General features: G+C 41.7%; 1 protein-coding gene across 1 annotated transcript in view; it reads right to left on the bottom strand.

The window, feature by feature from the left end:
* gabra4 (gamma-aminobutyric acid type A receptor subunit alpha4) overlaps positions 1 to 20636 on the bottom strand; it is a 38029-nt gene extending 17393 nt beyond the window's left edge. Inside the window, exons 1-7 of the mRNA XM_050042925.1 lie at positions 20548 to 20636; positions 20317 to 20435; positions 18390 to 18457; positions 17889 to 18109; positions 16172 to 16254; positions 9806 to 9949; positions 9101 to 9253 (exon numbers count right to left, since the gene is read on the bottom strand). Of these exons, the coding sequence (XP_049898882.1) occupies positions 9101 to 9253; positions 9806 to 9949; positions 16172 to 16254; positions 17889 to 18109; positions 18390 to 18457; positions 20317 to 20435; positions 20548 to 20636 (877 nt within the window). The remainder of the gene's footprint in view (positions 1 to 9100; positions 9254 to 9805; positions 9950 to 16171; positions 16255 to 17888; positions 18110 to 18389; positions 18458 to 20316; positions 20436 to 20547) is intronic.
* Positions 20637 to 25747: the final 5111 nt, after the last annotated feature.

A 25747-nucleotide genomic window follows, 5' to 3' on the forward strand; every position in this document is an offset into this window, starting at 1 on the left:
ATGCCATTAACTCATGGAACATTGACATTATAACAGAACATTTACTGCAGGGTCGCTACAATACATAGCCTATAACATTATCAAATCATAGCTTTAAAAAAAAAAAAAACGTCATATCTGACCAGGCCCGGCCTGGGCCCGTCAGAGGGAGGGGGGCCCGACCCGGCCCGCGGGCCCAAGCCGGGTTGGGCCGGGCTCGGGCTCGGGCAGAGAATCTAAGCTCTATGGTGGTGTACCTGTGAATGCTGTACCCCAGTGCCCACAGAAGAGGAATGCCTCTGTTGCAAGGAATGGGACCGGTTGCAGCCTTATTTTCAAGGTCTGGATGTGACAGAGGACGAGACACCTCCACCTGGAGTAGTATTCAGCTGGGCTTTATCTAGAGCTGGCAAGATATATTTCGGCTGCGTTTTGGAAAGCAGAGCTAGATGGTAAACAAACATGGCAGCACAACATGTTTACATGTCGTTTTCTATATGTTCTCTGACATTTATCCTAACGATATGAGGCGGTCTTTGTGGAAAAAAGCTTGTTTAGTGGACTAACTTTGCACTAGAAGGGATGCCCGTTCACTTATGTTTTAACAGGTCTGACGCTACTATGCTGTATCTAGGCTAACGGCTAACATGCTAACTATTATTTCTATGTCACTAGTCACTTGAAACAAATTTAGGACGATAGGAGACGGGTTGAAATAAACCGAAATTTCCCTTTAAGGCACTTCTGCACTGGTCTCACCTTTTAGACCCAGAGATAACGCTTTGCATCTGAGTACACGTTGAATTTCATGTGAAACTAATGGTGTCTATACCTGAATAGTTCTTATTGCATTTAAGATTGAGCTATGTATTTTTTTTAAACCTTTTTACAAGGATCTTTTATTCAGTCATCTTTTTTACTTTAGTGCTACAATTGAGTTTCCCTTCACAACATTAGCTCTTTACAACAACTGTTTCATTTTCACCTCTCTACAATGACAGGATTGCAGCCTGCAGGGGATATTTTGGTTCTGTAGCTTCCTCTGGAAACAGAAAAACAGATGCCAAACACCAGTTACAGTTTAAAGGTTGCACAGAAATCAGACTCTTCTCTGAAATAAATAGCTCAATATTTGGCAAAATACATAGTAATTTTCTTTCCAAGACTTAAATGAGGAGATTGATGTGAATCTCATGTCTGTACATTAGTACAGACCTACAGCCTGGAGGGGATTAGCTAAGCTTAGCATAAAGACCAGACGCAGCATGAAACAGCTCGCCTTATGACTGGCACCTCTAAACAGCACTTGTCTAATATAATACTCGGGGGCTGGGGGCGGCAGTAGCTCAGTCCATAGGGACTTGGGTTGGGAACCAGAGGGTCGCCTGTTCAAGTCCCCATCCGGACCAAAAATATGGAGCATTGACTGGTAGCTGGAGAGGTGCCAGTTCACCTCCTGGGCACTGCCAAGGTGCCCCTGAGCAAGGCACCGAACCCCCCCAACCACCCAGAGCGCCTGTCATGGGCAGCCCACTCTGACATCCCTCCACTTAGTGCATGTATAGGTCCAGTTTGTGCATGTGTGTGTTCAGACCTGTGTGTAACTGACAGAGTGAAAAATTGAATTTTCAGCTGACTTTTAACTGGGGATTTCTCAGTCAAGTTTTTTTTGCCCTACATCCCAATCCAAGTTATTTAATATTGAGAATCTGCTGATACTGAATCCCAAACCAATGCTCCTTTCTCCTGGATAATACAGTTGCACAGTTCAAGTACTTGAAAGTTATTAAAACCAATCCAACGTAGGGCTATATGCTTGACAATTGAATAGGTCTGCAGAAAATAATCCCTGCATCCAAGCTGCTCCTTAACTTTTTTTATTATTATTATTATTTTGAGTATATAGTATGAAGTATAAAATAACAGACCCTCCCTTTAATGTTTTTGGCCTTGTTGCTGTCTAGGGAATGTCTCTTTCCCTTTGAGAGAGTATTCTCCGGTGTTTGTTGCTTTGGTGCAGCCTATGTCATCATATGAACTTCTTTTACACAGATTAATTAAGAAATTCCTCTAACTGGCTTTTTGCTTGTGTGGCTTTCATTGAGTTTGCAGTGGCGTGGTGAGTGCGTGTTGTCATTGGCTCTACACTGTCTGTCTCTTCCGTCTCTCCACCGAGCAGTGTGGTGAAACACCATGTGCCATGGATGACAAACAAGCAGTTTCTCACACTGAGCTGAAATGAAACGACTGCTCATAACTCCAGTAAATACCATAGATAAACAGCCTCATTCTGTATTTTTTCTTTCTTTCATGGCATGTAGTATTGTGCCGCGTGCGGTGCGCAGCCCCTGCTTGCACACAGGAGCTTAACAAAGCAGAGCAGAGAGAGAAAGGAGAGGAGGAGGGAGAGTTGAGGAGTTGATGATGTTTACACTCATTGGGTTGCTGTGCATGAAAGCTTCATGAGTGAAAAAAAAACAAAAAACGCTGATGTAAAATGAAGGATTAGACATAGCTCAATATAGCCGATCCTGATCAGTTAAAAATATTTTAATCTGCCCTGATCCAAATCTATGTGAACTGTCCCTTTAACATTCCTGTAAAATGTTAAACTATTCCTTTTAGTGCCATGAGCTTATGCATCTCTACAATGGACATTTGGTAATTCAGCTTTGTGACCTCCTCTACCATTCATGGCCACACCTGCACACTCAACAGACAAACATTGCCGTGAAAAACAGTCTCGTCATATGTCAGAGGCATCGAAACCAATGACTTGCTTTAAATGAGCTTGTTAAAAAAATGTGTGACTCCTCTATCTGAAGCCAAGACGCTCCAACTCCAAACCTCCCTCCACTCCTGTTTGTCTTCCTGACAAATTGCCTCTTTCACGCTCATAGCAGGACACTGTTGTTGGAAGTGAAAACAGAGTGTGGCTGCAGGGTGGAAGAGGAGAAATCCAAACACCGACCTCCCTCCTCTCCCTCCCCACCCTGTCTTCACCCACGGCCGCCACACACGCACATTTAAACACAGCGGATAACAGCAGAAATCCGCTGCCTCAGAGGCTCGACTGATACAACAATAGCTGTGCTGCTGTGATGCCTCTGTCGTGTTGGACAGTTTGGAGCAGGGAGGCGGGGGCAGTGCAGCTGGACTGTCAGATCCATTGGTCACTGCAGGAGAGCAGCATTGATCCCCCAGTGCTTTATTACACTGCACGACAGCGAGAGACATTTCTACTGAGGGTCAAACTGTGTTTTTTCTGCTCAGCTGACTCAAAACATAAACTGCACAGTCAACAGAAACACACACTGTGTCAAATGCCCACTGAATGCATACAGGTGACACTGCAGTGTGTGTGTGTGTGTGTGTGTGTGTGTGTGTGTGTGTGTGTGTGTGTGTCACCATTCGTGATTCAGTATGCTGTCATACTTTGACTAAATGCTGCTGCCAGCCAACAACAGGCCCGATGTCATAATTAAAGTGGAGGTGCTCCAGTTATACACATCACAGTCTGTTTACAGATGATGAGGAGTACATGTGGAAAAAGTGCTGTAAAAATAATTTTGTGTCTCCAGAGGGAGCTGCACAAAATCTAATAAACTGCCTTAAGTGATGTCACTTGAGTCAGCATCGGTTGGGAAGCTTACAGACCTCTGTTTCTGTGTTCACACAACGAGAAACAACGCAACAGCATAACCAGCTACGGTATTGCCATTGAAGAGTTGCTCAAGCGCTTATTAACATAGTTACATGATCACAGTCTTGTGTGTGTCTGCTATTTGCCACAAAGCACCTAAACTGAACGTCATCTTAAGTTTGTATTTGGTAAAAAAAAAATCTATGCTTATTGCCCATTTAGCCGCCCCATTGCCTCCCTTTGTGCACGTAAAGCTAGAATAGTGTCAGCTAACTAAGCAAAATAACATGGTTTCATATCTAGAAACAAAAACATGATTTGTTGTCGTTCATAGTGTGAACGCAGCATAGGGCCTGCTCCTCATCTCTGCTAGCAGCTTGAGGCTACATCAGCCACTACTAGCATATCGCACAACTGGCAGCAGTTGTTGCATTGTGGGTAACCAGATTTTGACAAGGAAAAAGAATGTGTGGATTAAAAACAGACAATATCTCCAATATTAGATTCTTTTTGGGGGGTTTCATCTGTCCATCATGAGTTATAGGAGTGAAATGCGGTTTTATGCTCCACAATGGAAATAAATTGATCTAATTTGTTATCCATGACACCTATACTGGAGAATACAAAAAATGCATCATTATAAATGGTTTATAAGCTGTAAATGACTGATCCTCCGTCCTGCTCCCTTTATTTACTGTTGCTAAATTGAACAAGCTTGACAAAAAGAGACATGGCGACACTGGCTCCATTCAGCCAGGCACTGCTGTGTTGATTACATAGTTTCTGGGCAATACAACTTCAAGAAGCCGACTGCAAGGATAAAGGGTGCAGTATGAACAAGGCAAAACAACGCAAATTAAGGTTTCTGGTCTCAACGAAAAAGGGAGAATAGAAACCAAGGATGATGAGACTATAGGTCAACCCTGCTCCCCCATGCATCTCTATTTCCCCCTCTGGGGATCAGAAAAGTACTCTATGTAATTATTACTGAATACAGCATGGTGCTGACCTAACATTAGTTTCTCTTTACCGTGCAACGTTTTGTTCATTACTATAATCTGATCAAAGGACGTTAGCCATGATCTTTTATAGCCAACAAAAATTCATGCAATGTAAAAAATATGTCAGCAACCAACCAACTTGTCTTTATCCAAATCTCTTTAACATTACCACAGAAATAAGGAGGCAGCAAACCTAGCTGATATTATTGATCTGACATTAGCCCATTTGCTCTTGATGCAGGTATAGGCCTACATTAGCTAGCTAGTTAGCCAGCATTTTGCTTATATACAATGTGGTGACACAGTGGTGCAGTGGTCATTTGATTGTTGCCTCAAGAGCAGCAAGAAGTTTCCTGGTTCAAACCTCAGGGTGGAGTTTGTATGTTCTCCCCGTGTCAGTGTGGGTTTTCTCCAGGTACAGTTTTCCACAGTTTTCCTGTGGGATCCTCCCACAGTCCAAAGACATGCAGGTTAATTGGTGACTCTAAATTAGCCATAGGTGTGAATGTGAGTGTGAATGGTTGTCTGTCTCTATGTGTCAGCCCTGTGATAGTCTGGTGACCTGTCCAGGGTGTATCCCACCTTTCGCCCAATGTCAGCTGAGATAGGCTCCAGCGCCCCGCGACCCCCAACAAGATAAGCGGTTGCGGAAAATTAATGAATGAATATATGCAATGTAAAGTGTCCATGGAGATTGTAACAGTCCACCAGACAATTTTTGTTCATCATCTTTAAAAGCTGTTTCTTTTCAGCACCGATAAATCTTGCACATCATATCTAACTATAACAGGAAGGAGGAAACTTGACAGATGTTCTGCTGTGTTCCAAACTTGCTCAACTGTTACTGGAGCACAGAACGAAAAGGGGCGGGACTTAGGAAGGGCTAATTCTTTAATACTCTACATTAATGCTAAGTGATATATCATAGGCAGATGGACTTGCTTGAGTTTCTTTCTCACCTCTCATCCAAGAGGCTTCTTCAGTTTGCAGGCCCCTGCAACTCCCCACCAGTCAGTAAGAACTGAAGAAGCCTCTTGGATGGGAGGTGAAACGTCACTCAGGCAAGTCAAGTTGCCCACGATATGGCACTTAGCATTACCATGATCTGGATGACTGAGAATCACCTCAAACTTCTTATTAATAGTTTGTAAGTCATTTATTAATGCTTTACAAATCAGATAAAGGCCAGTAATAAAAAGTAATTTTGAGCTGTAATAATGCAGTTACACATGTTAGTTAGCCACTAATAAATAATTAATAAGTTAGCTGATAGAATTTGGTGCAGATCCTCTACACCCCATTGATTAATGTAAGTGGATGAACGGTTTAAAAGTCAAAGGAATTTTTCTCAACATACCAACTAAAACTTTGTCCTTATTCATTACTTATCACTGATCTATAAAACATAATGATTTATAGTATGAATCATTAATTGAAACATTAGTAAAGTCATTACATCCTTATATAAAGGTGCCTTATTAGAAAGTGATGCATTTAAACTTTAAATAAACTAATTTAACACTACATTCAAACTAAACAACAAAAGATTATGTTTCCCTTACAGTCCACTTTCATGCTGTAACTCCACTTCTGGCATCAAAACTGTCAAAACACTCGTGTTTTTCTTTCTCTCTCATTACTCAAGTTAAAATTACCTCTTGAAAATGATGCTCCAAAACATAATCTATCAGAACTACTTTCAAAATGGAGGACAAGAGTCAGCGCCATTATCATTGAATGACTTTCCATCAACATAAGTGGTGGAACGTGGTCGACAAACTACCAGACTGAGACGTCCCTTAATAATAAAACAACAACACCCAGCAACAATGGTCTACTTTTAGCAGCTCTGTTTGTCGTCGTGCCTCTCTATCGACACACACTAATCAGTCTATTGTAGTACAGGGACCCAAACTCCGTACCATGGGAACCAGGGAGAGTGCAACTGGGTCACAGGCCAAAAACTTAAAGTTACTGATGATGTAGGAATGATGGCTCCTGCAACAACATTTACAAACGTGATAAAATGGCAAATAATGTAACATGTGACATCATACTCGTCATAAGCAATCTAACAGTAAGAGACTGTATTGTAACAACAGTAAAGAGTAGCACTGCAATGACTATAAAGATCAGTTGGAGACTAGAAATCCCTGGTTTGAAAAGTCAATGTCTACGAGTTGCCTACATCAATTATTAATGTCCATTTTACCTGCCTTTGTTTTGAATCTCTGTACAACAGATTTTGAGGTAAGGAACTGTTTGTCATTTATAAGGGGGAGGGGGTGGTGCAAAAGAGGGGAGGCATGTCAAATAATTTTATAAGCACTGGGGAGGGACTTGTGTTTTATATTTTGGCTTAGGCGAGGGGCATAAAAATTGAAATGTCTGTAATTTGCAGTTATTTTACCAACGGTTTTTACAGAAAGCATGCCTTCTAAACCCATTGGCAGTTTTGGATAGACATATTTTCTTTAAAAATCACCAAAATTACACAATTTTTATCACAGCCAGAAACTGTAAAACCAGGAATTATCGTTGGAATTTTGAAAATCCAACAGTCCTTGAACACATTTTGTGGGACGAACACTTCCGTCATAAAAAAACACATATCCTAATCTGAGCTCAAAATAGTAATATTTCACCAAAATCACTTTATTCTACATGTGTCATTTAAGATTTAACTAAACAAGTACCAACTAAGTAATCTTTTAGATTAATTCACAATCAGACACTTCACCTTGTACTAAAAAAATGACTTTTTCCTAAATTTGAATTTATCTCAAAACATCTTCATTGCAAACTAAAAGCCCATCTTGTGGTTGGATCACACCAGCCGCAACACAGCAATCCGCGATTTAAAGCGAATTTCAGCCAGGGGTGTAAAATGGGTGTGCAATGATCCCTTTTCTACTTTCTACTCCTCTGCTTGCTGTGCCCTTGCTTGACCGCACCCATCTTAAAACTCAGCCTTCATTGTGATCTCCACTACACGCTCATAAAGTTTCCTAAGCCAGGGGCATAAAGTTGAGGGGACAGTGGCCTTTTCTCTTCCTCCTATGCTCCGACTTCTAGCCCTCTAGCCCCCAAGCTCAGACCATGCCCATCTTCAATCTCTGCCTTCATTTTGATCTCGTCTAAACATCTGTACAGTTTTGTGACTCTTGGGTGGCTGTAACATTATTGCGTTTGCAAAATCTGTCCACAGGCAGAGAGACAAAAAGACAGACATATGAACACCTGGCAAAATGCTCAAAACAGCCTTTGTGGTAGTTGGTGCACCACATTTTGCCAGGATGACACACACACACACACACACACACACACACACATAGACACATGCATTGAAAACAATAGCAGCCGTGGTGACGTTGTCCCAGCTGGTAATAAAATGCATTTTGCATTCAGCATTTACAGTTGGTCAAATCGAATAACCCTTACAAAAACAGTACTGGCTCTATAACAAATTTACCGTATGTGTTCTACAACACCTTGTATGTCAGACATGTTTTTCATGAGTTAATACAGCTTTGGTTATAATGAAAAAAAGTTTTGTCATTTTAAAACTGCCATATTTCAAAGATGTAATCAAAATGTTTTCCAACTGTAATCTGGTCATAGGTACTTATTATTCTAAATATGAAATCCAGATTACACGTTATGTGTTACAACCCAGCCCTGCTTAAACTACTGGTTCCTGAAAAAAATCACATCATTGTAATGCATTATTTCCCAATGCTGCTGTTAACTACATTTGGTATTCAAATCAGAAAGAAAAGAGTAGTGAAGAATAAACCATTATTTTTCAGCAGGCCTCTCTTTAAATTGTAGAGATGGTAATAGAAATGAAATGTCACGTTTAATTTTTGTTTTGTTTGAGGCCTAAACCCTTTAAAGCTGAACCTCATTAAAGTAGCAGAAAGCCTTTTCAATTAACTGCTCCTGATGAGATGGTATTCTTAATGTAAAATTATAAATCTGTAGATACCTAAAATCTAAATTACCTCCTGGGGCATCTTGCCTATAACAAATACTTTTAATACTCTAAGAGGGAATCTCTCCCCATAATGTTTGTAACAGTCTCAACCCATTTAGAGGGGTATTTATTTTACATCCTGAGAAGATTTTGTATCATCCACTGTTTGAGCCAGAACCATTTTCGAAGACTCACATTTCTGGTCTTTGCTTGAGGCATCTTTGCTTGGAAGATGCAGCAAAATGATTTCTCCTAATGCTGTCAGCTGTTCATTCTAGCATTTCAAACCAGTCTTTAAACTAATAGCAGTGAATTTGCATTTCATGAGGCAATCTAAGGATAAAAAAAAAAAAAACAGTAGCTCTTTATATTCCTCATAATCACCTCACATTGTAACATCACCTTGTTGTACAGAGTGGAGAGAGACACATGCAGACATTGAGTAAATAAACAGTGAGCAGAGAGGCTGTGCGGGATGAGGGATGTGTGAGGTCTACATACCGAAGACTGTGCGTGCCGGGACTGATTCTTTATTTATCCAGAAGGACACTTGGGAGAGGATTACTGTCATTATGCAGGGGATATACGTCTGAATCATGAAGTAGCCCATTTTACGTTTCAAGTGGAAGTAGACCGTCATCACCACGTATTCACCTGAAGGATGAACAGAAATGAATTAGTTTGATTAACAAAGAATTAAAAGCCGCAGGCTGACAGATTTCACTTAATGCAGCTTTAGACAGATGTCACATTTGATTCTATTTGATCATTTTGTCGCTGTCCTCTATATTGTAGCAGAATTGACACATGAAACTCAACTTCCTGCTTCTATCATCTTTTTCAGAACCCTACTGAAGTGAACTGAGAGGCCCTCTGAAATGCCTCAACTCATGATGTTTACAGGGTTTGATTCCAAGAGGCTGCTGTCTGCTGATCACGTTCCAATGGAGTGACAAAGCTCCAAATATCAATATCTACCAACTGTGCAGCATTTGTACAGTATTAGTCCTGTCAGTCATGCGGAAAATACAGTGTAGATCTACCAGGTTTGACAGAGTACAATACACACAGATGGCTGAGCATCTTTCAATAAAAGATTTGACACTGTATTTTTTAACAATCAATTTGTAAAAGAAAGAAACAGTTCTTCACATCAACCCCTGCAGTCACTTTACTCAAAACACTGAAAGGACAAGCAAGTCTCACCTGTGATGGATTTAATGGTTTCACTGGAGACCGTCTGGCCGATGAGATCATACTGAACGAGGCTGGAGGACTCAGGAGGGACCTCGACTGAATGCTGAGGCCCTTTGGTCCAAGTATAGATCATTTCTGTTTTAGGATAGGCATCTGTGGGCAGACAGCAAAGCAACCTCAACGTGACTCACTAAACTGTAAGTTGTGAACGGTGCAGTATGAAAAAGTAAGACGTACAGTAGAGGGAAAAAATCAGTTTATGTAATGCATTTGTTTACTGTAAACTGTCTTTGCCTCCATACATACATATGAGTGTGTATACATACACATTTATTGTCTATGTAGTTACATTTGTAGACCTTCTTGACACCACGAAAGTAGCTGATGAGTTCACAGATAACACTTCCTGCCTCACCATCTGTCCCTGATCTGCCATAAGTGATACTGCAGCCTTTTTAAGTCTCCAGAATGGATTCATTTATTTTTTAAAGGTTCTGTATGTGACTTTCAGAGCATTAATGCAGCAGCAAACCACTATTTGCTATGTAAACATGTAGTGAAGTAATGGCGTCCTGAGCAGAGAGTAACATCACTCTAGCTCTGTGTGTGTTGTAATCTGAGCTTCTCCCCAGCTGGAACCCGACGTTGGCATGACATCAGGAAGATGTTGGTCTGTTACGTCAGACAGACACAACATTTTGCTTGGAATGAAAATCGGGTTGACTATATTTTAAATGTCTAACAATGTTAGAAATTTGTGTCGTGTGGACGTTAACATTATGAAGTTTTGAAGATACTAAATGTTACATCAAGACGATGTTTGGAGGAGATGTTTGGGGATGTTGGATTTTGGTTACTTAACATCACAACTTAAAACCAACAAAATATCAACATCATCTGTCATCAGTATTTTATGTCAAATTGACATTGGCATTGTCCTGACTTTAAATTTTGGTCCCCCGAAGTCACAAACTAAATTCAACCAATGTCAACACCTAATGATGTTGGTAGACAGTTGGGTCTGTGGTTTGTTTTGGTAATCCGGTTCGATGCACTCTACATTGCACTCATAAGGTGGTTACCACTGAGCTCTGTCAGCAGCTGTTATTCAGTGCTGTTTTTAGGAGTTAGCACCATAAGCTGCTAGCCCCCTTCTCAGCAGAAGAACCGGACTCCATGACTGGAAATGGGGGGCAGAGATGGATGGGAATCACATATATCAAAGTTCTCAAAGCTGGAATTAAACCCAGGAAGTTGCGATAATATGGCACATGCCGTAACCAGTCGAACACCAAGGCAACCCAAATGAATTCATTTCTAAGTTGTGCTGATGATAGTCCTGTGACCGAAAACTTTTTGTTTTTATTCCAATTCTTTTATACTTTTTGCTTATGAAATTAACATTTCTACTTTTGCTACTGAAGAGCATCTGCTACTTTTTGTTTTGCCAGAGTTTTTATATGATGGGACCATAGAAATAGAATGAGAGTAGAACAGACTTTACCATTCAACATTGCAGGAAGGTGAGAGTGGTAACCATTTTTATGTGCACCATTGCCATTGCAAATGTGCTACTCCATAAAACTACCAAATAAACAAAGGAGGTGAGGTGAGGTTTTGCCAACCCGGTCGTCTCCCAACTTGTCAAATACCAACACTTGGTCAGTGGCCCTCAGCATCAAATGCCAGTGTACTGAGGCACCCTTTATCAGCGGTATGAGACGCACCGATTAGCACCATATTCGACGCTCCAAGCAACTGCCGTAGTATAAAGAGCATGAAAATCAGAATACGGTAGATGTGAGGAGAGGCAGATGGGCCAAACAAACTCTGGACTTTCACACAGGAGATCACTGTTTATCTCCTGTGTGAAATCAAAAGTCCATTGAGTTAATTTAATAACAACATAATGTGCTAGCAGGCTCTGTGTAGCATTCTACCCTGGTGACATATGTTACATGACATATGTACATGCATCTTTTGTATGCACCTCCATTGCCTTGCAGCTGAAGAGGAATTGTGGATTTAATTGCTTCATATTTCTATTCGTAAGTCATCAAATTCTATTCATTATGTGAAAAGGCCGTCTTAGTGAGTACAGTAGGCTAAAACAAGTTCTCAGACTAGTGAGTGTGTGATACACTTTACAGCTCCACTGAAATGTTGTCACCATAACAACTAACAACAATCATTTTCTGTTGAACTAATCACACAATCACTGCAAACACTTCAGTGTCCTTTCTATTCATTCTATTTCTATGGACGGGACTGTTCATGCTGGCAATACAGTACTAACCCAACACTACTTCTTTGTAGGCTTAGACTCAAATGCAAGCACAAACTTTTCCATATTATAAATACTGTAAAAGTACAATAAACCAGGAACTATAGAGACTGAAACAAACATTTGTCATTTTTGATTTGAAGGTTTTTAATCTCAATTATTACTGTACATTGTCTCTCTGAGAGCTGCATTCATGGCAAGGGGAAAAGCCTCTGAAGCAGCATCATGGGATACTAAAACTCTCCACTGACTAATTAAATTTTTCGGACTACCAGCCCTTTGAGGCAGATCGACCCTTCACTTGTATTCAAATGCAGGAAAACTCTAGAGTCATTTATTAAGTATTCTGCAACAAAAAAATAAGATTGCATAGCCGTTTTTTTTTCTAGCTGACTGCCTAAGGGATCTTTCATCATATATGGCACTGAACTGGCAGTGATCTAATAGGCCTGTTTGCTAATACAAATGCATGACATCCAATCCACTCTGGCAGACCCACTGAAAACAGTACGATGTGGTCGGAGTCAAAGTTCGCAGAGGTCCCATTTGACTCACTGATGCATTGTGCTGACATCTCATCCCCAAGAAAAGTTGTAACATTCCGATAAATTCTCCACTGTGTCTGACTTAGGGATACTTTAAATCCCAACAAGTCTTTTACTCTCCAGTGTTCTGCTGTATGTATGCTGGCGAGGGTGGCCAGTCTGTGGATGCACAGCAAAATGCCAGTTATCTTTGCCTGCCACTCCCTATGGGACTCAACATCGGCAGGATACCAACTGTGCTGCCAAAATGAAATGACTCTGGTGTGTCATGGAGTGGAACGCAATGCCTGTGCACACAAGTCCAGATGGAGAAAAAGGAGACGGAGAGAGGGAGAGAAAAAGAGTGATGGAGAAAAAATGAAGGCAGGACAGACAGAGAGAAAATTAGCGTGCACACACACACACACACACACACACACACACACACACACATACACAGAGCAGCTATGGAAAATAGCTGCATAGGTCTGTGCTATCCTGAGGCAGAGGAAGGGATTCTGACCTTTCCTTTGCTTCAGGCCACATCAGATCCATGGTCGCTTCCTCCTGACTGGAGGCTAGCAGCAGCAGAGCAGGATGGTGGAAGGAGGAGGACAAGGAGGAGGAGACGGATGACAATAACTGAGAAATGTGAATTTGTCCTCTGCAATGTCATCACACTGGGTAATTGACGGCGGATTGGGCGAGTGTAAAGGCAAACTCGTTGTCTTTTCCTTTCCCTTCTCTTGCAGATGTAATCTTCAAATTGCTGCTCCTCTGCGATAAGACGGAGCTGAGAAACTCCTTTATTTCAGATAAGTCATTTCTGCTGACCAGTAGACCCACTATAAACACTGATGCTGAGCTAGGGCTTCATTGTCCACAATGAAGAATGAAATACTTCATTATTTAGTATTAGCATTCAGTCGCTTTGTGTCTCACAAAGGGCTCAGCTCCCCTTTTTACCACAGAATCCATTTCAGCGCCGAGCAGAGAAAAGTCATGTGAACAGGCTTTTATTCACACCAAAGCTGTGTTCAAAATCACATACTAACATCCTATTCATACTGAGTACGATGGAAAATTGAGTATGTAGTGCATTCACATTGCATATGATGTGGATTTTGTGTAAGCAAGAAATGCTCCTATATACTGCATTAGCAAGAATTCCTGAGTGTGAGACATGAGCTTACTGGGCATACACAAGTTTCTTCAGATGGCGCAACAGCCGGCAGCAGAGGAGATTTAAAGCCAGGCTTACCCTATTAATATGTCACTTTATTATGTTTTCATATTTTTTTGAATGCAAAAGTAACTTTAGATTCCCAATACATAGTCAGTTTATTGGCGTAACCAGCCTTGTCTCAAAGAAATACATGAAATGGACACAAAATCTTAACAATGCATTACATGGTGGTGGGCACAAAATATGTTAAAATTCACTGCTAGCAACAAAAAGCGATTCCAATGCAAAGTCAGTGAGGATTTTTTGTAGTGGACACACAAATTAAGTATAAAGAGCAAGAAAGTCCGGGCAGGGCGGGTGGGAGTGTATGGATCAAACGAACAGGGACTTTCAACCAGGAGTCCCCAGTACATGTCCCATGTGAAAACAGGAGTCAGTGTAGTTAGGTGGCTTTAGGTAACTATGCCAAGTACTTTACGTAGGTACTTTATGTAACCACACAAAGTACAAAGTTTACATCGCTTACGTCTTGTACGTAATTATTCTAACCGAAACCATGATCTTTTCCTAACTATTATTTTTTGTTCTCTAAATCTAACTCAACTGCAACTGTTTCACAACGAAACTGCGACTTTGACTTTCCACTGGCATTGCTCTCATGTTGCCAGCATGTAATTTTAACACATCTTATGCCCACCACCACGTAATGTGCTGTTAAGAGTTAATCTCTATTTAATTAATTCCTGTTAGGCTTTGTTGAAATAACACCTGATTGAAAATTGGCTGCAATGTTTTTGGAGATGTCACACCAGGTCACATCAGCCGTCAGTCATCTGATATAGTCATGTTGCTTGAGTATACTACAGTGTGAGCAGTCCGTTGTTGATGACATACTTAATCGTTAATTTAGTAGGCAGTATATGTTACATACATATTGAGTGTGTAGTAAGCAGCACATTAGTATGATTCCAACACAGCCTGGTGGCAGACTTCCTTACCCCCCAAAACTCTTGCATGTAGCATGTATAAATATAAATACATCTCTCTCATATAAACCTGGTGTAACAGCGAGAAACAACTGAATCCATGAATGAGATGAATGACTATTGCTTTCAACTGTATTTAGGAAATAGGACAACATTTGCTTTCTTGCAAGAATTAGAAGAGGAGACCGCTAGTACTCTCATCTGTCTATTAAATATGAAGCTACCACCAGTTAGCTTAGTTTAGCACAAAGTCTGGAAACAGGTGGAAACAGCGAGATGCTTGTTGTTTTTACATTTCAGTTTGTGTTCAAATTAAACAAACAAGATTCAACATGGTAATTAATGAGTGTTAGACGTGCTGGTAGGTGGATTTTATTAACTTTGAAAAGATCAGCCTTCAGAGCAGACTGGAAACAGCGGCGACAGATGCTCAGCTAAGCTAACCAACTGCTGGCTGTAGCCTGACATTTACCTTACAGACTCAAGAGTGGTATATATCTCTCAGTAAGAAAGTGTATGTCAAAGTATTCCTATTAGAATACTGTTGTTTATCTTTGCTCCCTCTCACTGAAGTTGCTCTATTTGCATGACATGGATAAAAACATAGAAACTACGGAGGTCCTTAGAGGCAAGGTGAAAAATGTTTTGGATATATCTGCTTACATAAAAGATAAAATCAAGATAAATGCAGAAAATGTTTCTTTCATCTTGCCTCTCAGGGCTTCCGTAGAAAACAGCTTTTGGGAACCAAAAACAAACAAACAGACAAAAACACATTCTGAGTAAACTAAACTGAAGTCAAAACTCTACTGAAACTACCTGCGGTGTATTACTTGCAAACTGCATTGCCTCTGGTTTAGTAATGGAAAGTAATCTGGTGGGTCTCCTGTGAAAAAACACCCGGGGGCACAAAATGCTAAATGCAATGTAGAGGCCAGGAGAGGCTTCTCAGGAATGGGTTTATGTGTTTACAGCTACTATCATCATAACTCAGGTACAAAGTGGTGGATGAGGTAATGATTCATTGATGAAATGCCATTTACACGCTGTAAACACCATCTTTTCCAACATGAAAATGAAAACATGCATGACTGCTACATTTATGGGATTCTGTTGAGGGGTCAGAGGTCAGGCTGCAACTATTTATGTGTTCTTGGGTCTTTATTTGACTTTTTCAGAAGCACTGTGGTAGTATTTGGGGCAACATACTGTAGATGTGTTAGTGGCCACCAGTTTGTTGCCGGTGCATAGCTGGTTAACTGCATATTGTCCTGTCAGAGCAAATCAGCAAACATCTGGTTGGTGGTTACCTAACCTGCCATGTAGAGACCCAGCTCACAATGAAAGGAGAAACACACACACACACACACACACATACACATATAAAGGACTTACAGCTTCCAAACTTGAGAGGACACGCATGTCCATCCATGGGGAAGTCCACAAGCTTCATGGGACATTCAGCACTGATAGTCAACCTGTTGCAGAGAAGAGTTGCTCAATAAAGGACCAAATAGACATACTCTCTCAAACACAGACATGCATCAAGAATGTGTGCAAGAATCACACTTAATTAACACTTAAAGTTACTATCCACTTAGCGCTGAAGGTGGGAAAATCATGGAGATTGGTTGAAGAGCCTACGGTTGACTCATCTGATTTCAATACATATCGGTGGAGAAACAGGTAGGTTAACACTTGAAAAGGCCAGTGATTTATTTACACCAAATCATTTTCACTAAAAGGCGAAGGAGCAGTTATGTGACTGTTATACTGAATTTAAGATGTAGAAGTTTGGCAGCCTCTGCACTGCCTCCACACAGCTCTGCACTGCCTCCACACAGCTCTGCACTGTTTACACATTATGAGCCACTGAGTCTGATTTCACAGCAAATCTGTTTAATTGCTTTAAATCAAACAAAGTCTGTCATCTCTTTTCTCCAACTATATTTTTTAAATTAGCACAAACACCAAAATATAGAATACAAATTATGTGAAGAGTCTATCCTCCCATCATAAACTGACATATGTATAAGTGGAAATAGACTTCTCATGCACTGTTCATATACACTTTTACAAAACTAATACAGTAGAATTTGTGTATAACCCATGCACTGGGAAGACTGCAGTCACATGACCGATGTGCTGGCGAGACTTAAGAGAGAAGTCGTATAAAGACCAAAAGTCTGCGTAAGAAGGCCGGTTTGGGTGATGGACAGGTCAAACAAACACAGGACTTTCCCCAATTTGGGGATCGGTGTATGGGGACCATGTAAAACCAACTGAACCTTTTTACCGTTATTTCAAGGTATGTCGTCACCATGATTCTTTTCCTAAACTAAATCCCCGTAGATTTACTTGCCTAAACCTAGCCTACATAACTTTATGTTGAGTAGGCTACCTAACATGAAGGCATCCTACCATATTTCTTTTCCTAAACTTGCCTGAACCTAACTTACGTAACTTCACGTTAAATACGCAAATTAATAGTAAGTAGCTGAAGTACATGAAGTGACAACGCCATTTCTGGGCTGCTGATTCACAATGTATGGACTATTGTATTATGATATGTTGCACTGTGAAGTAAATGTTGATTGCATGATGTAATGTCTATAGAATAATGACATCATCTGCATTTCAGTTGTTTCCCTTTAAGTCTTGTTTTCACAGTTCAATTCTGTCTGTCACTGGGTATGATCTCCAAAAATGAAGGCTCGATTTATTGCACTAAGGAAGTGTGTCAACCATTGTGCAACCAAAATAGGCAGAGGATAGCGCTTTTATTTTCCCCGGTAGCTATCGGTAGCTATCCTCAGTAAAGAATGAGAGTAAGTTATTTGCAGTTACTATCCCCAGAGGCTGAAATGGCGGATGGCGGAACAACCAAAGCAAAAGCGATCCGGTTGTCTTTGCGACAGCAGTGCCAACAATACCACTTGGAAACGTTAGGGGGGAGGTGAAAAATTGTCTGTCTCCATTTTTGATATAGTAGGAAACAGACACATGGTTTGTAGATAAAATCATTTGATCAAGGTTTGGCTAGAGTTTTGGCTTTATCATTCTTCTGGTGTTGAATGTTAATAGATTGTGGTAATGGAGCATACATAAATACCTCATGGTGTACAGAATGGTGCCATTCTTCATGATGCGGAAAAGCTTGTTGGGGGCCGTCATGTTGTGAGCGACTGACTTTTTGCCATTCCTGAAGAAGGTGTCTGGGGTCCACACTTTAGTCACCATCAGGTTGTTCAGCCTTAAAATCTCTATCGGGCCCTCATACATTAACCTGCGGTCCACCCACGTCTGCCGGAAGAACACGTCCATTGTGTACTCCTAAGACAGGGATATTGGCAAATTCAAGACAAACATCTGAGGTCAGGTAGGTAGGCAGGTGGGATGATGTTGCTTCATGATTATCTACATTCATCTGGAAGAAAGTCTGCAAAGTAAAACATCTTGTTTTCCACCCACGTATAAAGTAGCGAGGCTTTGCCTATGCTGTCCTGAAATGACCAGATTCGGAACAAAGTTGTGTAAATTTAGTATTAACACAACAAACACATCAATCAACATGTTTTTAAATGTTTTCAGCACTTTAAGTGTGGGTACATACCATTTCAACATCTGAGACAGGCCCAAAACTTGTTACATATATGTCGGTCTTGACCTCAGTCACGGGACCTATTGAGTCAACGAAACAGACAACAAGTGTCACGTTTAGTTTCCTGTTTTAAATCCTTCCATGTCACAATCCAGCCCATGGGCGGATTATGAGACAATAGGCCCCTGGGCTAAGATACGCATACCCACTACCTCTCCTCCGAGACCCACAGATTTTTTTTTTCTTGCTTTGCATGTCTTTGTAGTTGTGCATCTTTTGTGGTCTTGTGTCCTTATGTAGTCATTTTGTGTCTTTGAGGCAAGAGCATAACTTTGATTTGAGGGGGGGCACTTAAAAATTGTTGTGATTGTGATTTGAATCCAATTTCCTGCAGCTCTACATACATTTAAGCACTACAGTAACAAAATCCAGAAAATAATACTAAATATTCTTCTCTGTGTATCGGAGTAAAATGAACAGCTCAATTAGAATCTTGCCAAACAGTAATGTATTAAGCATTTTTGTAGCTAAAAAAATGTTTTTTTAAAGTGGGCGGCACACAAATTCTGAAAAGAGACATGTTCCCCTGTCCCCAGTGGAATTTACACCTTAGCTTTGAGGTAAATTTGTGTCTTCTTTGGTGGTTTTGTCTCTCTTTGTAGTTATTTTATGTCTCTTTGCAGTTCCTTATATCTCTTTGTGACCTTTTTGTGTCTCTTTGTGGTAATTTTGAGTCTCTTCCTGGTTGTGTCATTTTGAGTGAAATTTTGCAGGTGAAGGCCAAGGTGGGCCCTGACACTTTGGGCCCCTGGGTTCAATAATCCATCCATGGTCCAGCCTCAGAGAGACACCAGTCTTATTCACATTTACACACATTTATATCAGGCAGCCCAAAAGACACGCAATAGCTTATCCAGAGCTAGTGCCTTATGCATAATGGAAGTGAAAAAAAATAGCTTAAAAGATGTAAAAACATAATCCTGTTTGATTTTTTCCCTCAGTGAATGAATGTGGAGGCTGACTGTACAGGCATTGTTTATAAGTGCAGGGATAAGCAAATCTACAGTGTGCATGGCTATCTGTCTGCTTTGCCCTGTAAACCAAATAACGCTGCTTCTTAACCGTGGTTTGAGACACGATGTACAGAAAAACACCAAATCCGTACTTTTAGCACTTGAACTTGTGCATTAAGCGTTTGTCCCGCAACATACACACGGTTATATAACTACAGTCGCTTTAACATGCGAGCTTATACAGGCCCCTCTTCTGGCGGCCGAAGTGCCAGGCTTACAGGGGGAAGTCTGAAACATTGCGTGTGTTGTGACACACTGGACCATGGAGCAACATGTTCCATATAATACAGGTCTCCTACACAGAGGGAGGTAAAGAGAAATAGGACATTGTAGCTGCAATGTTCCCACTTATCTGCTATGTCTCCACTGTCAAGTTTCTTCATCTTGTCTCCTGTTTAAGCGTGCCAAAAATCATAAAACAATTTGAGGCATATTTGTGTTTTAAGGCTACACAAAGAGACCTACAGGGCTCAATAATGGCTTTATGGTTAGGCTATCCTATTGCACTTTATGGTGGTGTCTATTACGGCACAAAAAAGTCAAATAAAAAACTCCCTTTTTATTAGGAGGATTTAGTGTGTTTCAGACGTGACATAATTACTGTGGGTGAAACTGATTTGACAGATACGGTGTATGTGGTACTTAATGGTGGGTCTGCAGCTACCTTATTACACTTGTAACACAGCACCAGACTCCCTTAAAAATCGTTGAGTTTTGTGAGTTGTTAAGTGGTTAGGGTTTCACCTCTGGCACAAAAAAATAGCATCCTCCTACTTTTAACTGGAAGATGTTAACTGTGTCACTGTGATGACTGTCCTACTCTTTTGCCTTAAGAATGAATACAAATGGTATTTTGTCCTACATACCTCCAAATCCGGGTCGTAGCCTGTTGTCATAGCCGTCCAGAAGTCGGTCTAAAATGCGCGTAAAATTCTCCGGGTATATCCTTTCATCCTTCTTTGTCTGTCCAGAGATTTTCTTTACACTAGAAAGAAATAAAAAGAATCAGGGTAGCATAACTTGAGCGCTAGAGACACCTCGTTAGTGTGAGCCGAGCAGGTTTTCAGCACCGCGGACAGAGACACTGTGGGACTCACCAAGTCGCCAAACAGAAAAAGTAGAAGAGGGTCCGAATAAAAGCGGGGCACATCGCTGTCACCGTCTCCTTCGTCTTGGCAGAAACCATCTTTGCATGCCATACTTCAAGCCTCTTCACATCTCACCACGCCAGATGCCTGCCCGTGTCCCGGAGAACAGGAGGAGAGGAGCCGCGGCGCACACAGAGGGCAGAGCGGCGGCGGAGAGGGGAGCAAGTTAAGCCTCTCTCCCGCTCCTGCAGTCTCTCCACACGCGCAACACACACACGCACGCACACACACACCTTCACCCCCAGCCCCGGTCACCTCTAGTCCGGATGAGGTGCTGCTGCTGCTGCTGTTGCTGCTGCTGGCATCCAGAGAAAGAAACAATCCTCCCTCTCTCTCCTCTCTGTTTGCTTCTCTGTCTCACCCTCCCTCTCTCCACTCTCTCCCCCTCTCTGTCTCTGTTTGCTTTCTCCTTCTCCCTCTCACACACACCTGCTTTGGTCAGGACACAGATTAGACGTGCACTGCTTTGAAATGACTTCAGCACGGACTTCTTCCCCTCTCTGTCAAAACTGGAAAAAGGCAGGACGCAGAATGTGTAGGCCTGTTCATCTCCTCAGCACCCATCTGAGCATTTGGTGTTTCCTGACAGCATGACCTCCCCCGCCGTTCAGAATCACACATAAAACAACACTTTTTTCCATTCAACTTTTTTTTTTTTTTTTGCTTTAAAATCTCATTTTCCTGGATGTGCTCCCCCCGTGCCCTTTGACCCCTTCGCATCAATCAGTGCCCGTCACTCCAGCTGCTTTGTGACAAGGCTGCCTAGCCTACATGTTGAACTAGTTTCAGGAATGCATTGGTGAGCGCCTGTATTAAGATTCAAATGGGTCAGTCTTGTCGCAATACGCAATCACACACACACACACACACACACACACACACACACACACACACACACAAAGGCACACAGGTACTGTAGAGGAACTGGGACAAGCCACATGCTGCTTCACAGATTTCTCTGCACCTGGGACAAGCACAAGACCTTCACTCGGTATGTGCGTGTGTGTGTGTGTGTGTGTGTGTGTGTGTGTGTGTGTGTGTGTGTGTGTGTGTGGCTCTGAAGGTGAAGTGCGGGTAAATCTCGCAGGATAAACAAACAAGATGTCTGGGTTCCACCACACTGGCTTTCCTGATTAGTTTTGAAGTGCATACAGTATAATCACACACACACACACACACACACACACATATACAGACTGGGCTGAAACAGGAGCCACATAAAGCGAAGGGACGGCGAGGAAACATTATGTTGATACCTTCCATGCAAGCTGAAGTCATGTAGAGTAGTCTTATAACGCAGCTCCCAATCCCCTGCACAGCCGCCCACCCCAGTCCTCCCACAATACACTAGAGCAAGGCGGCTCTGTGGGGGATGAGTAATATGCGTGTGCTCTTTGTGGGGGCAGGCTTTCGTCCAAGTGATTCTTTTTTTTCTTCTAGTTTCTTTTCTTTTTTAGACATTTGATTACAATTTGCTCTTTTAATGGAAGCACTTTCAGCATACTGTACAAAGAGGCTGTAATAATATTCATTCAAGAGCAGTCAAATGGCTGGAAATGTCAGGAGTACAGTTTTCGGAAAAAGTCACGTTGGCCTTATTATGCCACGTTGACCTTTCCATGTAAGACTGTCCTGTGTTTAAATTACAGTACATGATGTATTATTGTGTTAACATTTGTGGCCTGAAGACACACACTGTGCGCGGAGCACTAAAGAATTGTTTGAGGTTTCTAATTTAATTTCCGTTATTGTGCTCTTTATTGTGTGTGTGCGTTTGTCTCAGTTTGTCCTGAGATTCCTTGAAACAGGTTCTTCTGCTTTGTAAGCTATATGCCCTGCAGCAGAAATAACTGCTATGATAACCTAGTTTTTTATCAGTGTGAGCGTCTGTGTGTGTGTGTGTGTGTGTGTGTGTGTGTGAAGGAGGAAGGTAGATGAGGTGAGGCATAGCTCTGTGATGGCTGGTGTGTGTCTTGAGTTGGGAAGAGGGGCACGGCAGCAGAGGGTCATTACATTACCTCCTGTAGGATCCACGCGGGGCCTGATGACAGTCCTCACACAGTCCCAACCTGACGACACACACACACACACACACCTACAGCTGCTGCAGCAGAGCTTGTTAGTTGGAGCTCAGCACACATGAAAGACTGCTGTCTTTACTGTATGGGAGCTACAGCAAGATCTCATTAACTTTGTGGATACTGGTTTCGAGAGACCAGCAGTCCTGTAATCCTCATTACCATTATTTTGTTCACTGGTAAACAGAAGTAGAAAGTAACGTTTACTCAAGTACAAGTTTGAGGTACTTAACAGGCTATTCTCATGCACTCTTCATTTGTATACCTACGAAAAGTAATGCACCAGAATTCCTATTTAGCCTGCATAATCAGGAAGGCTGTGATTGTGACCAATGTGCCGACGGGAATAAAAAAAAGTCATCAGTTTTAACAGTGAAAGTCTGTGTTAGGAGGCATGTTGGGGCGGTTGATGGGTCGAAAAAAAAAAACAGACAACCTTCCCAGAGAAGATCAATGTTCATTTCCGGTGTGAGACCAAGTGAACTTTGACAATTAATTGTGAAGACAGTAAAGACTCCACAAAATAGCATTTTAAGTCTTGTGTGTAATTTATCCTGACTTCATAGGAGTAGAGGAAATCTCCAGTAAATGCTAGGGCTAATTTTTACAATGTAAAATGCCATAGGCTTGTGCTAATAACGTTAGCATGTTGTATTTGTCTGGAAAAGGTGTTTAGTATAAGACAGTTGTTTTGTCAGTGACCCATGTGAGTTGTAATGTAGCCGAATTTTGTAACATTTGTTTGTTAAATGTTGCTGTTGTCCCTGGCTTCATATGAATAGAGGAAAAGTCCGCTAGCCACTAAGCTAATTTATACAATGTGAAAGCCAATTTGTGTTCTTGTAATTGAAATTGTCACTATTAAGCCGTGTTTAATGTGTGTTTTGAATCAACTAAACTTTACAGCACTTCACAGAAACCCCACTGCCAGCTAGTGTTTTGTTGGTGTAATGGCAGAGTGACACAGACACACCACCGCACAAGGATAAATGCTCGTAACGGTGTAGGCCACATGTGTAGGCCATGTGCGTCGGCTCTGCATAGAGCTGACGAACAAGTATAAATCCACCTTTATGATGTGTTTCACCCAGTAGTTGATTGTAAGTTACATACAGATGCTGAAGGGTGGCCTGTGTGTCAGTATGAGATGCTAAGGGGGCATGACAAAGCATCGGTATATGATGACCTAGGAATGAGAAAGTTAGATCATATCAGTTGTTACCAGAACTCAGGAGAGTGTGTTGCTGAGACAGAGACAGGTCTGGAGCAAAGCTAATTTTCCCCTGATTTGTTCATCTAAAAAATGTTATTTAGTGTCAGAAAGTTCAGAAGATATGTGTGTTAAAAATAGGTCCTGTATTCACTGAAATGACTCTGTAGCAAAAGAATCGGTCTTAATCTATGCTTACTTTCACTTCTCCCATTAAAGTAAATAGACTCAGGACCTGCTGCTAGTCTCCTAAGGGGAGGGGCAGTGGTGAAACCTCTGTGACACAAATACAGGAAATGACTCTAAAGTATGCCATCTATTTTCTGAGGGCTGCATAGCAATGAGGCATTGTATCTCTTTGTGGCTGTGTAAAATTAATAACTGTAAAATGATGATGGTAAAACAAGGTCAACTTTTTAGTACCGGGTTGTAAACATTTTTCGCTTGGAGACCTGAAGTTAGCAACATTTCCTAGTAATGTTCTGTCATCATAATACCAAGCCAACAGCAAGATATAACTCAGCATGAAGGCTGACATAAAAAAAAATGTGTGCTGTAAGACAGTTGTATTACAGTGAGGTCCACCGTGACCTATACTTCAATGGACACAGCCAGTTGCATTATATGCTGAGATGCAAGTAGCCATAGGCACAGGGGTTCCTCTTTATTTTCATTAATTAATTTCAACCTTACAAACTATTAGCTATCAATTATCTGCTGTTATTTCACAGAACATCTCAGACACAGACTCTAGCAGAATCATATCTACAAAATATTATGTCAAAAAATAAAATTCTCTAAAGGCTAGCTAATCGCCGTCATTCTGCACTGTGCTCAGAGAGCAATTACCAGTGATAATGCCATCCAGACCTATAGTGGCAGGATGGGTTCGTCGTGAGCATAATGCACACCTTCCTGTTGCCCCCTGGCTAACGTCAACAGCTCTGTCAGAACTGTAGCCGTTGTTAGCACTGTTTGGGCTGTTAGCACCATAAGCTGTTAGCAGCTGGTTCAGCCACTTCCATATTGAGAGCTGTGTGCAAGAAGAAAATAGACTTAAATACGCTTCAGGTTGCATTTACGTGTATATGGTGTGAGTCATTGCATGAACCATTTAAATTTTATTAAGGCTTAAAGTTGCGCATAATTGAGGGTGTGGTCACTTTGAGTGACAGGTGGCACTCTCACGGGTAGCTAACTAGCCACTGGCTGTCTAGTAGGCGTCATCTCAGCTAATTCGCAAGTCATTGAACCTGACCTCTCAGCCGTGTTTGTGCCTTTTGGATATTTTGTTTCGTGAGAGAGCTGGCACCAAGCAGGAGCATGAGCGGGAGCAGCCAACACCACAGGGCTAGCCAAAGTAGCATAGCTTGTTAGCCTAGCTTGTTAGCCTTAGCTACCTTAGCAGCTTCGAGCGAGGTGGGCGTGTTTAAGCAACCAGGCATCATTTGGCCCGCCTCTTTGCCCATTCTTGATTGGCCGGGAGTTGGCGGAGTCAGGCACTGCCAAGATGGCGACAGCCAGAGCCGCCTACTTTGAGCTTCAAACCTGCTCCTCATAAACCAATGGGTGACGCCACGGTGACTACGTCCATATTGTTATACAGTCTACGGTTTGTCACTTCGAGTGACATTTTTTTACTTTACACATGGTCATTTGCATAGACCGCGGAACCGGGGGGGCCAGGGGGGCCATGGCCCGGGTAACTTTTGTACTCTGACATAGAGGGCTGCATTGGGACCCGGCGGGACCCAACGCAAATAGTAATAGTCATTTTGATCCACACTCCACCAGTTGGTGGCGGTAATGGGCCAATTCGCTGTTTGCCAACCACCATTAAACAGTAGAAGAAGAAGAAAAA

The sequence above is a fragment of the Epinephelus moara genome, chromosome 4 (assembly GCF_006386435.1).
Source record: "Epinephelus moara isolate mb chromosome 4, YSFRI_EMoa_1.0, whole genome shotgun sequence".
Classification (NCBI taxonomy): Eukaryota; Metazoa; Chordata; class Actinopteri; order Perciformes; family Serranidae; genus Epinephelus; species Epinephelus moara.